Raw genomic sequence first — 13,412 nt, 5'->3', positions numbered from 1 at the left:
TTGTTGAGCAGGGACGCCTGAATACGCAAAGTTTGCGAAGGAATACTCAAAAGTGCAAAGAATGTCAAATGGAGATTCCTTATCTGACACATGCCAATCAGTCAACTCATGACAAATTTTGCTCATGCAGAGTTGGGTTAGGTGCAATTCTATGTTAAGTTAACTATGAACTGTACTACCTAAGAATTCCATCAAACTGAAGCATCTCAAATCAATGTTTGAGCTACTTCAGATGCCAAAAATCAGCGAAAATATGCTGAAAACAAGAGCTTGCTTCAAGGCATCCCTAAGGAAAGGTTGAAACGTACTGTTAACGAAGTAGATCCACTTGGGCTACATACGCTTTTTACGCTGAAAATTGATCTGACGTTTCCTTGCCGTAGCCACTACCCAAACTAGACAGGATTACACTCTTCACAATCACAGCACAAAAAGGAAACATCAACGACGAACCAAATCGGTGTCAATTGAAAAACGCCAATGGCGAAAACGCATTAAGCGAACCCATAGAGGTAGTAATGTAAACTAATTAACAACATTTGAATAACCCCGCCCTTATTCAGCCTCAAATTTGAGACTTAAGAAGGGCAACTGATTTTCTCGGAGAAACGCAAGGTCCGCTGCACTATTGCTCCGGTTAGCGCAGTAAGGGCGTAATACTCTGGAGGACGCCCTAATTCTCCACAGGCTCCGTTTGTGGTTAGGTTTTTATTAGACCCCCCTAACCATTTATTCTTTGGCACGGTAAGCATAAAGCCGCATAACACCATGAATTAGGGGTCACCTGTTTAGTGGACTCCTACCACTGGATCAGGCGATCCGTAGTGTTATTCTTAGCCAATTGAGACAACCGCTACCGACACTACACAGCTATCTAGGCTGATCGGGAAAAGAAGTTAACATTGATGGTCAACTTCCAAACGAACCCGAACAGCCGACCAACCACGATATAGGACCTTGGGATTCCGTCCCCCATGGCCAAATCGACCAAAGCGAGGTTGTCCTGGTGAAGGACGACGAGCTCATTGCAATAACGAAGTCACTTAAGGTCACAGGTGAATTCCCGGAGTGATTGATAGGGCATATATAGATTGGTTCTACTGCCCACAACAGGGAAGGCACCTGGCGACCCGTCGGCATACAGACCTGTCTATCTACTGGACACCGCTACTGAGCCGTTTTTTCTATCTGTATTAACGAGATTTTTAGCCCTAGGCTAGTTCATCCCGGGACCCACGCTATACTTCCCTTCCGAAGGAAGAACTTACATTTTGTGAGTTTGTCGGGAGTGGGATTCGATCCCAAGTCCTCGGCGTGATAGTCAAGTGTTCTAACCATCACACCAGGTCCACTCCACACTGAACTGTTGAAACGGATCATTCTATCGGAGCTGATGGTCTATACCGAGAAACCCGATGATTATGGCCTCTCGGATAAACTGTTCGACTTTCGGAAGGGTCGATCGACGGTGGACGTTGTTAGGAGTGCAACCAACACGGCCGAGATAGCGCTTCAGAGAAAGCGAACGGGGCTCCGCTATTACGCGGTCGTCACGCTGGACGTGGAGAATACGTTCAACAACAAAATTCGAAATAAGCAAATTTTGCGCGAAGTGTGACTGAAAAAGAAAAATAAAACTTACATTTTAACTATTTTAGGTGATCTATAACGTATAAATTTGTTGAAAACTTCATCGGCCATTGCCAACTTTGCATGAAGGAATGCAGAAAAGCTGATCAAGAGTAGTGCAATCGTATTCAATTTAATTCGTTTGAAGTTTTTTTTTTACTTTCTTTAGTTAGGGTACATAACAGTCATTCTTTGTTAATGAATCACAACTAGTGTTGTATACGGAATCAGTATTACTGATTACCTTTTTTCAGTTGAAGCTATCATTTCTTCTTTTGGGATGTAATTGGATGCTTTTGTTGGGAAAATATAGTTATGGAAAATTTGATGTTCCTTGTATGTAGAAAAAAGACACCAAATATTCCACAACTATATTCTCCCAATAAAAGCATCCAACCATATCCCGAAAGAAGAGAGAACAGCTCCAACTGAAAATGAGTAGGGTTTTTCGCAACATTTATTCCACACGCAAAGTGGGAATAAATAAATTCGATTGTAATTCCCCGGTGGAATTCGGACAAAAACCGGCCAAAACTCTCCTGTGCTGTCGTGTGGTGGGATCCATACACAACGACGACGTCTAAAGCGAGGAGACAGTTGCGCAAAACTTTTATATTACTAGTAACAAGCAGCACACTATATTTGGTATGCACACAGAATCCCCCGCAGTCAGCTGGAACCCTTTTTTCCTACGCCGAGCACAAAAATAAACCGGACAGCAGCTTGACGGGTTATGGAAAATGTCCTTTTTTTCGGTATCGTCGCCCGAAAAAAAAATAGCAGCAGCTCCAGACAAAGCAAATGTAGATAGTTTGGTCCACTTGGTATGGCTAAATTGTTAACCGAATTGAAATGGGTGAAAAAATATGATTGCGCTGAGCATAGCCGAAAGATATATGGCTGGGGTATCGAGATGTCAAACCTTGTTATGCATACATTTATTTTTGCTATTTAGCTCTGGAGGTTTCGTAGCTGGTCCCACAAGCATTTTATCATGCTGTGGAATTTTGATACACAGGATCATTTGCATATTACTCAGAAACATTGGCTTTCGATGTCATAGCGGGTCAAGCCACCGAAATGCAAAGGAACCTGAACATGGCGTACATCGACTACAAGAAGGCGTACGACTCAGTACCGCACTCGTACGTCGTACGTTTCCGCGTCAACGAACAGAACAAATCCCTCAGCTTCCTGTAGGTATTCGCCAGACAGCGATGAAGAAGGAACTGCAGGACAAGTTCTTGCATCGTGTCAACTATATTCTGAGAAACTTTCAGTCAGCCAGCAACAAGGTGGAGGCGATCAACACGTTTGCTGTGCCCCTGTTGGCCTATAGCTTCATAACGACATCATAACGAAGTTCTGGTAACTTCAAGTTACCAATATTGTACAACTTGGTCGATAGATTTGTACCCTACTACAAGTCCGAGCCAGACCAGGTTCTGGAAAATAGTTGTAAAATAGTTATATAAAGCTCTACTGAGATCGCGAGATCATTACGGACGTCCTCATTCGTGCTAACCGGCCCGACATTGTGGTTTACGATAAAAGGATTAACCCTAGAAGAATGTTAGGGTCAATGTGGCCCAAACAGGCACGCTGAACATGCACTACGTCATCATGGTGCAAAAATTCTAACACCTTTGGAAGATTAGGCGGGTAACCCTCATCGACATCGCTGAACCGTTAGACCATAATGTCGAAATCAACGTTCTCCGAGGTGTTCCGTACCACGACCTAGCGGAGGAGTTGAATCAGATATGGCACCTGAAGGACGTCCGTATAGATCCGGATGTCCTCTCTGCCACTGGAGTTGTCCCTAAATCTCTCCTAAGGTCCCTAGACGAGCTAGAATTGAAGAAGGACATGAACAGCATCCTGGAAGCGGTGATTCTTGGAACCTGTAGTATAGTTAGATGGTTCCTGAATCACCATAACTGACAGTAGGACAACCGAAGCAGATTCATTAGGTTTTAAGCAAAACCGGCTAATAAGATCCACAGAGCCTAATCTTCTTTGGCATTCCGATTGCCCGGGGTAGGTGAAAGTTTCCAGCCATTTTTGCTGAGAAGTGCCAAAACTCTTTAATAATAATAATGGCGTATGGGGCACGTTCGGTGTTGTACTAGATTTGTAGTAATGAGCTGAATTTTTGTATGGTGAGAAGGTCAATTCTCCGTTTCTGCGAAGAAATGGTGCAAAATGCGTGGGTATTATGATTCCTTGCCTAATTTGATACTGTTTGAGCAAAACTTTGGATAACTATGTTGTTTATGTTGCAATAAATGGAGAAAACAACAACACTGTTGCCCAAAGTTTTGCTCAAACAGGATCAAATTAAGCAAGGAATCATAATACCCACGCTTTTTGCACCATTTCATTGCAGAAACGGAGAATTGACCTTCTCACCATACTAAAATTTAGCTCATTACTACAAATCTAGTACTTCACCGATCTGTCCTATTGTGGAAAGCCAGCAGGTGAAGACATTGAGCAAAATAGCATCCAGCAAAATGGCAAGACATTTCTGTCTAGTGGAGACGTCGGGTTAATAAATGAATTTTATTTCATGTTTCGTACAAAACTTGGTACCTCACTGCCTTAGTTCAACAGGTTGTGTACCCAGCAACAGAGTTTTGTAGTGATTTGTGGAACAGGATGGATTTTCGAAGCTGGGAATTAAGCGATTGTCGTACGACAACTACGAAACCTAGACGATTCGGGCTCGTCAGATGCTCCACACGGGAGGATTTGTGGAGTTTTGTTTGCGCTGATACCCCAGAGAAGATCGGACAAAAGAATGGATGGCAAAGGATGAATTGGCGCTTCAAACAGTTGGTTTCCTGGTGGAGGATGCACAGTTGAGGATCATCAAGGATGCCATTACTTCATTGGAGGCGTGGATGCTGCTCAAAGAATATTTCGTGAGAGATTCATCAGTTGGGAAAGTTGCGTTGGTCAAAAACCTATCAAAACTGGAGCTGTCAGAAGACGGTGATATGCGGCAACATCTGGTTGAATTTGAGGCACTATTTGAGAAAATGGAAAACGTCGGATGCAAAATGGACGAGGACATGAAGGCGGCATTCATCTTGGCAAGCTTGCCGCAGTCGCACGAAAGTATCGTGTCGTTGATTCAAGGGCGTTTAGATGCGTTCACCACGAACTTTGAAAACGAAGCTGTTAGAAGAGTTTGAACGACGCCAAGGAAGAGAAGAGAATTTGGAGACAGGAGTAAAGTCGTAGCTGCGAAGGTTACCCCACGTCTCCACTAGTCTGAAATGTCTTGCCATTTTGCTGCCAGAAAGAGAAAACGTAACAGAAATGATCAACACCGCTGCTTTCCATGCAAACAGCGAGATAACATTTCTGTCATGACACATCTGTCCAGCAAAATGGCAAGACATTTCTGTCTAGTGGAGACGTTGGGTTATACAGAAGCAGGCAAGAGGATCGGACAATAGACGCGTGCGCTATGCTTGCGGTAGTTGCACTCATCTGATGCGTGACTGTGACGGTTTGAAGAAAGTATGGAACGAGTCATCAAGAGGTGCAATGAGGCCGAGGGTGCGTTCCGTGGTAGCGACTGAGGAGGAGGAGGTGTTCCGTGGAAATGTGTGTTTTGCAGCATTCAAGGAGGACATCAGTGAAGGCTGGTTCCTAGATTCAGGAGCATCGAATCATATGACCGGTCGAGTTGATCTGCTGGACAATATTATGGGAATGGAGAAACAAAGTGTCCTTCTGTCAAATGGAAAAAGGATGCAATGCGATACGAAAGGTGAGGCTACTGTGTTAACAGATAATGGACAGAATGGCTCTGTAACTGTGTTATTGAAAAATGTAATTGTTGTCCCAAGCTTATCAGCAAATCTCATCTCAGTTCCGGTAGTTACTAGTCAAGGATTTACGTTTGTATTCAAGACAAACAATTGTTTGATAATGACGAATGGTAAAATTGTATTGGAAGGAAAGAAAGTAGGAAAACCAGGGATTGGCGGCATGCACTGTGCGGTGCGAAAAAAGCGTGTGCTTCACACAATCGCAAGTGCTTGTCTCTCGTTTTGCCGAGAGACAAGAGACGTATGAGTGTGAGCTTTCGTAACTGTACGAGAGACAAACCGCAGCACTAGCTCTACGGCGCAGGGAGTAATGCACGGTGCTTGGGACTGTGCTTGTCATCAAACAGAAAAAAATCACTTAATAAATTAATTGAAGAGTTTGTGCTTTCGGCAAAATTGTTAAGCTTGTCAAGGGTTGACAAGTAATAGGTCGTTTGATTCGAAATTTTCCCAATCATGCGTAGTATCAAGCCAAGTGCCAAGCACGGAGATAAGCACCGAGAGAGTGCATACGACAAAGCGTGAGAGACAGGAGACCTCCAGCGCGCGGCAAAGTAAGCGAGTAACACACAACCGATTGCACGTACTCGTCTCCTTCTGATTTGTTGTGCTGTCTCGTAGCAGCGTGTGTGGCACGCAAAGAGTTTTGAGTCGCACCCTATCCCTGAGGAAAACTTTATCGTTTGAATGTTTAAGGTTGAAAAGATGCAGGATACAAATATTTAGAAATGCTTCCGTTCTTGAGGAGGAGTGTTGGGGATATGTGTAGCAATAACGTTAGAATTTAGCAGATCATAGTAGGCGAGGCGAGGTACTGTGAAAATATGTTCTCTGTTGTCAAACGAGTAGCACCGTTGAGTAATAATAAATAAATTTTATTTCGTATTTCATACAAAACCTGGTAATTCACTGCCTTAGTTCAACAATTGGGAGGATTCGGAGGACTTGGGCTTAAGAAGGATCCCTCGATTAAGAGCATAGAGTACAGGGAGCTCATTGCGAAATCCATGGGCAGTAAATCCACCGCGAGAGGCAGGAGACAGTGGTCGAGGTCAAAGATCTGGACGAAGTTACGACAGAGAAAGAGCTGAAGAACGCATTGATCGAGTAATGCAGCCTTGAAGTAGCGGTGACAACCCCAATAAGAAAATAGCTTGAAGGAACCCAAACGGCTTCAATCAGACTGCCAGTAGATGCGGGCAACAAGCTGGTGGAAAACAGCAAGATCAAAGTCGGACTCCGCGAGTGTTTGGAGTGGAAAGGTGTTTCAGGTGCATGGAGTTTGGTCACCAGTCCGGAAACTGTGAGGGTCTAGACAGGTCCAACTTATTTACTTGGGCTGCAAAACGGTCGAAACGGGGCTGTAAATGTGGTTAAAACGGGCACGTTGCTCGAGACTGCACGAAGCATACCAGGTACATGCTATGCAACCGGAAGATGGAAACGAGCATACGACGGGATGCAACCCAAGTAAACACGGTGCCAAAGTCTTATTGCATACATACGGTGTACTTAGAGCAATCATTACTTTACATGCAAACTTAAGATTGATTTAAAGTGGAAATGGGCAATTATCGAATCAAATTAAGCTTATAGTGGTATTACCTTGGTTCAGTCGCATAATTGTTCACCTTAAGTGTTCATGCAAAGTAATCGATGCTACATACATACATTTATTTGTTCAACATCATTAAGACAAGACATAATCAACAATATTGTCTATCCGGTTGGAATCAAGACAGGCATTCAATCAAAAATTGCCATTTTCTTGGTCCATAGATGTCGCAACTGTTTCGCATCTAGTGCGCTGTGTTGCTGACAACAACGGGAAGGATGCGCACTACTTTTGACATGATTCAAAAACGTCGCGAGTTGGGTCGCGTCGCGACTTGATTGTGCGACGTCCGGTCTGGTGGCGGCCCGACAATAGTACGCCACAATACTCGGTTTGTGGCTGCCGCTCTCCATCCTCGGTCGCGCCCAATGCTCGCCTAGTCACGCTCCACCTGGTCCGCCCATCGTGCTCTCTGCGCCCCACGCCTTCTTGTGCCAACCGGATCCGTTGCAAACACCAGCTTTGCAGGGTTGTTGTCCGGCATTCTTGCAACATGCCCTGCCCACCGTATCCTTCCGGCTTTGGCCACCTTCTGGATGCTGGGTTCGCCGTAAAGTGCAGCGAGCTCGTGGTTCATCCTTCTTCGCCACACACCGTTCTCCTGCACACCGCCGAAGATCGGTCATGGTCCATGTCTCGTGCCCGTAGAGGATCACCGGTCTTATTAGCGTTTTGTACATGGTGCATTTGGTGCTTGGGTGAATCTTTTTCGACCGCAGTTTCTTCTGGAGCCCGTAGTAGGCCCGACTTCCGCTGATGATGCGCTTCCGAATTTCTCGGCTCACGTTGTTGTCAGCCGTCAGTAGAATCCGAGGTAGACGAATTCCTCCACCATCTCGAAAGTATCCCCGCCTATCGTAACATTACTACCCAGACGGATCCGGTCGTGTTCGGTTCCGCCTACCAGCATGTACTTTGTTTTTGAGGCATTCACCACCAGTCCGACCTTTGCTGCTTCGCGTTTCAGGCGGGTGTACAGTTCTGCCACCGTTCCAAATGTTCTACAATGGATGCTCTACACTTTATATATGCATGCAATACGGCTTCAACGTCGTGGTTACTTGGGTATAAATGCCCAGCCTACAAAAAGTTGAAAGCAGGATGTAGCAGGAATAGCAGTAATACAAGTTATGGGCAGATTCCCCATTTGGGAAGTGGTGAAAAATTCATACGAAGGATTCATGATCGCCAAAGCTGACGGTGTCTTCGCATGTAACTGATGTGCGCCTGCAAGATGGACAGAGGACCAATACAACCGAGCAGAGAGAACGAACTGATGCCGTCAGAGAAGAGCATGCCTTGATGCTAGAGCCGCCTTCAAACGAGATATCAAGCAGAGCCAAGCGAACAGCTACAAGGAGCTATGCTTGGAAGCCGACGCTAACCCTTGGGGATGCAGCAGGCATTTCCATTCGGCATTCGTTATGGCAAAGCTGAAAGGCCCAATGACGCCAGTTGAGATGTGCCCAGACAAACTAAAGGGACCGTGGGGGTCTATTTCCAAGACACGGTACGACAACTTGGTCATCTACACCGAACAGCGAAGGCGATGTAGAATGTATCGCAAATCGACTAGTCTCCAATGACGAGCTCGTTACCGTGGCGGAAGCATTGAAGGTGAAGAAGACTCTCGGTCCGGATGGAGTTCCCAACGTGGCGGTCAGCGAACCTGGAGTATCCAAATATGTTCGGGTCAGTGTTGCAGAAATGTCTGGAGGAAGGCAACTTTCCGAACGGAAGTTTAAAAAACTAGTGCTACTGCCAAAACCAGGGAAGCAGCTAGGAGATCCAGCATCGAGCGTGAAGATATGCTCGGAAAACTTCTAGAGAGGAAGAGAGGAGAAGGAAATCAAGCATAAGCGTAGAGGAGATTGATACTGTGCCCTGGTAACGACCCAAGCAACCAAAAGTTCGGAAAAAATAGCATGTTAGGGCTTAATCTGCTACTCGAAGGAAGATGAATTGCATTCTATTCAGCTCACTTTTTAAGTAATTAACCGAACTTGAGTTCACAAAAAGTACACTTGTGTCGCTGAAAGGAACGCTATTCAGCATAAAAATAAGCTTCGAAAAATGAAAAAAATGCGCTTAGTCCTCAAAAGTAATTTATTATTAAAGACATTAGTACATGTGTAATCCAAATTGACTAATGCCTTAAAATAATGTTAGATGTTTTTTACTTACTGAGAATTGAACTCGGGTTCTCCTCGTTGAAAACCGGTGCCTAACCAATACTCCATGTATGTGTTGATAGGCACTGTGGGATTTTATTCAATGTGCTGATATCATTTAGTAAAGCTCAATCATGCACACGAGCAGTTTCTCTGAACTTAAAACATGCTGCGAGACAAAAGTTTTTTTAAGCCGAAGGTTCGAAAGAAGTTTACGTGGAACTTCTTGTGAACTTACACAGTTTGACATTTTCAGTTTGTTTTGATTCGTAATTGAAACAAGTGCAAAGCAATAAATTAGTGCCAGTGCCAATCATTCAGGAAAGTATATAAATTTTCAGTGACTATGATCGCGTCTATTACCGGCACGCTGATGCGACAAGTGAGACGGGGTTGAAAACATTCTGCAAAGCTGGAAGAGTTTCATCCGCAGCCGAAAAACTTCGGCGGAATCCTGGACAGAACAGTTGTCCGCTGCGAGAGCAACCTTTGAGCCACACCATATGGATGCTTTGCGTTGATTAGAAGTAAGTATGTACGTTGAAATATTATTGTGAAACAAAGTGTTCCCTCTCTTTCTAACAATTTGCCTCGCGATTTTGAAGATGGTAATTTCGATTTCTATCGCACTGCAAGTGAGCATATACAATGACAAGTTTTTGTTTCATTATATGAAGTAGAATGTGAGATTACTATCTTTGAAGTTACAGAGCAATGGCGGATATTTCCCCGTTCGCCCTTAATTGAATGAGAATTTCTCCCCAGCTCCAATGTCGCCGAAGTTCAAGTGAAGTTCACTTTTGATACGGTTAAATCTTATCCGAACTTTTAGTAGTAAGTTCAAAACAAGCTCGAAATAAGTTCGGAACAGAACACTTCAAGTTGTTGGAATATGTTCAAATGAACTATATGAGTTTTAGAGGCACGCAAAAGTTCAACATAAATTCGACTAATATTTTATTGAACTCTATTTTAAAGTTCAACGTTAGTTCTTTCTGAACCTTTTTTCGACTTTAATGTCGTTTTGAAGAGATGTCAAAAGCTTGTACATGTACTTCCAAGTTCATAACTAATACATAAGTAACTTTTTGGAGATTTAAGTTCAACGAAACCGAAATTGAACCAATCTTAAACTTCTGAGTTCGTTTTTCAAGTGGAATCTAAACTTTTGGTTGCTTGGGGATAGACTATGAAACGCGTTCAATAGCGCAGTCGGGAAGCCATTGCCATAGCGTTGCATAAAATGCGAGTTCCCGACTACCTGTATAGGATTTTAAGGAGCTACTTCCAGAATAGGATCTTTGTGTACGACCGTGGGTTTCGCAGACGATGTTTAGGATTACATCAGGTATCCGGTGAAACATTCGTAGAAGTGGAAATACTTGTGTTGGAGTCAGCCAACACCATCGAAAGTTGGATGAATACGGTAAGCTGTAGATAGCCCATCACAAGATAGAAGTAGTCGTTGTCAAACTGCAAAGCGGTCCACGTGTTGGAAATCACGATTGGAGATCAAGCAATTACATCGCAACGTGCTTTGAAGCACCTGGGCGTGATGGCGTGAACTCAAAATTGGCCTCAAATATTTCCCAATCAAGCTGAATTATATGACCAAGTTTCAGGAAATTTGGCCGATAAAAACCCCTCATGACGAAGATAACAAACCTGCCGATAATATCCTAATGTCACCCTATCTGTTCCAATATCAAAATATTGGAAATTCTATGCAACTCATTAGTACTATAAATGAATGGCAACTTCAATGGACTACAAAAATGTTTATTTTTTATATGCCAAATGTTTTGTGTACCATGATAATATTCATCAACTCGTTCAACTTTCAAGGGCTTGCTATGGATGTACATCAATTCTGCATCATCCTTTTCAACTTCTATGACAATCCAAATCTCCAATACATGCAATGCAACCCAAACCGCACCGTAATAACACCCCCTCTGACAACACTTTCCCCAAATTATTACGAATCATAACAAATCCAGTCTGGTTTTGGTCTGCGGAACGGCGACGAATATGTTAATTTAATGCACATTTTACGAGGCCATTAGCTTGGCATTCCTTCTCCACCTCAATTCAGGTTTGAAGTATATGAATGTATCTGCACTGACTCTGGTAGGATTATTTTGCCGCCGAGCGATAATAGAAAGGACAAAATTCCTTTTCAGAAAATGACAAAGACGGTGACTATATTTTCCTCGTATTGTGATGCTAAACCACATTCACCAAATTTGCATTATGTGAAATCTCGTGTCTTCGACACGACAGACGGTTGTTTTATTTCGATCATAGAATAAGAAAAGTTTTGGAAAAACGTATCAAAATCAACGTTTATCAACTTTATGATAGTTATTAGAACGCTTGAACCAACCAACTAAGAAATTCAGATGAATTCGATAAAATTTTTGCTGCCTTCAAATATTCAAATAAATCGCACGTTTCAGTCACTAGAAAACGTATATTTCCACAGCACCAACCTGTCAACGAACCTCTGTAATTCATTCCCTCGAACTGTTTCCTTGCATGGTTCAAGGTGGCACTGAAGTTGCCATCGGTGGACATGCGTCTTTTAGCGGGTTCGATGAAAACGTGCACAATAAACCACCCACAACGTTTTGCGCATGCTCGACTGCACTCCCCTCAACTGCTCGAGGGCAGGGCTTCCCCTACAGTGGGATGCCCGACCAAAACATGGTTTCATTTCTATGTTATTCTAATGGTTGATTAAAAACTAAAACTGCTCGTGCTCTACCCGAGAATATGAAGGTCCCCGGAAACATGGTAATAGCAGAAGCTGAGAGACATAAATCAGGGAAGCTGAGTCGTAGATAGAAGAACTAAGCATCACGTGGTTGACTAACCTGAGGGCCTGAGAGGCACTTTCTGTGTGCATCGGGATGTAGCACCAAAAAAAAAAGGTCCCAAATACTAATTTACAATTAATGCAACTTTTTTCTGTATGTTCATGACATTATCCTGGTGTCTATTGTCATCTCTCTTTTCTTTTAGTCCTGAGCACTCATGGGCTGCAAAATGGTGAGTCTATGAGGAGAGCATCCAACATAACTCTGGTCCTCACAAGTTCCTACCTCATGCTTCCATGGGTCAAGCGATGACAAAGACCGCCAGCAACGAGTTGTATGCTTAGCTGGTAGTGCAGCCTGGGCACTTTTGTCCTTCTGACTTCAACTAGATTGAGGAGGTACGTCCCGAGCGTCTGCTCACCAGGGAGGTGCGACCCAAACAACATCTGTTCTGGCATCCAGTGGCTGAGTATGAAATGCTCCCCCACCGGAAGCTATAGCTGAGGTAGCAGCCCCACCACGGTGGATAGGGGACCTTAGGCCAACAACCTACTGTTCTGGAAACCCAGAAACCGTTGCAGAAACCAAAAATAAAAGATTACAAACTGATTCAACGGCAACGACTTTTAGCCCTTTTAGCGTGAAACAACGTACAAGAATTGGAATGTATTTACCCTAGCCGAGCAAGGCAAACTAGCACAACTAGCCAATAAGACATGCCGAATGAAGCTTGAGATCCTAGGACTGAGCGAAGTCCGTTGGCCGAACTTTGGAGAACACAGATTGGCGTCGGTTCAAATTCTGGTATACTCTAGCCTAAAGTGTCTCGAGTATATCAAAGTGGCGAATCCTAGTCGCTTTGACAGGTCTCCTGCTCGGTAGATGACAGCAAATGGACTGTTCCAATTTTGACGTTTCTCCTCTTTGTTTTATCCAGGCTCGTTACTCAGGCCTACAAGGTGAACACACTATCCTCGCCACCGTGAAGCTGGTTTCCTGCTCAGCACTCACGCCCACGCTGCGCTCATGAAGTGGGAACCTATTAATGAGAGTATAATTGTGACCAAATTCTGAACACGGTTTCGAAACCTTACCATAATCCAATGTTACGAGCCAACCAATGCTGCCGAACTGCAAGATAAAGGTACGAAAGAACTTTTAAAGTCAACTGAATGCTGTCGTGGACAAGATTCCGAAAGGTGATATCAAGATCCTCATGGGGGACTTCAACGCGAAGGTTGGTTCCGACAACTCGGACTATGAGCACGTCATGGGACGCCATGGTCTTGAAGAAATGAGCGAGAACGGTGAATTGTTGGCAGAGTTTTGTAGC

The 13,412-nt window shown here is 43.9% G+C and overlaps 1 protein-coding gene across 1 annotated transcript; it reads left to right on the top strand.

The window, feature by feature from the left end:
• The first annotated feature begins 4,436 nt into the window (after positions 1-4,436).
• LOC115260757 (uncharacterized) lies at positions 4,437-4,829 on the top strand. The gene has a single exon (XM_029862074.1). It carries the CDS (start codon positions 4,437-4,439, stop codon positions 4,827-4,829), a length of 393 nt encoding a protein of 130 aa, XP_029717934.1.
• Positions 4,830-13,412: the final 8,583 nt, after the last annotated feature.

The sequence above is a fragment of the Aedes albopictus genome, unplaced genomic scaffold (assembly GCF_035046485.1).
Source record: "Aedes albopictus strain Foshan unplaced genomic scaffold, AalbF5 HiC_scaffold_227, whole genome shotgun sequence".
Lineage (NCBI taxonomy): Eukaryota > Metazoa > Arthropoda > Insecta > Diptera > Culicidae > Aedes > Aedes albopictus.
Note: the sequence above shows the minus strand (reverse complement) of the source record. Positions and strands in the feature narration are given on the sequence as shown.

Excerpts from the sequence above, each read along its gene's own strand:
- LOC115260757 (XM_029862074.1), top strand. The coding sequence starts at position 4,437 with ATGGCAAAGGATGAATTGGCGCTTCAAACAGTTGGTTTCCTGGTGGAG.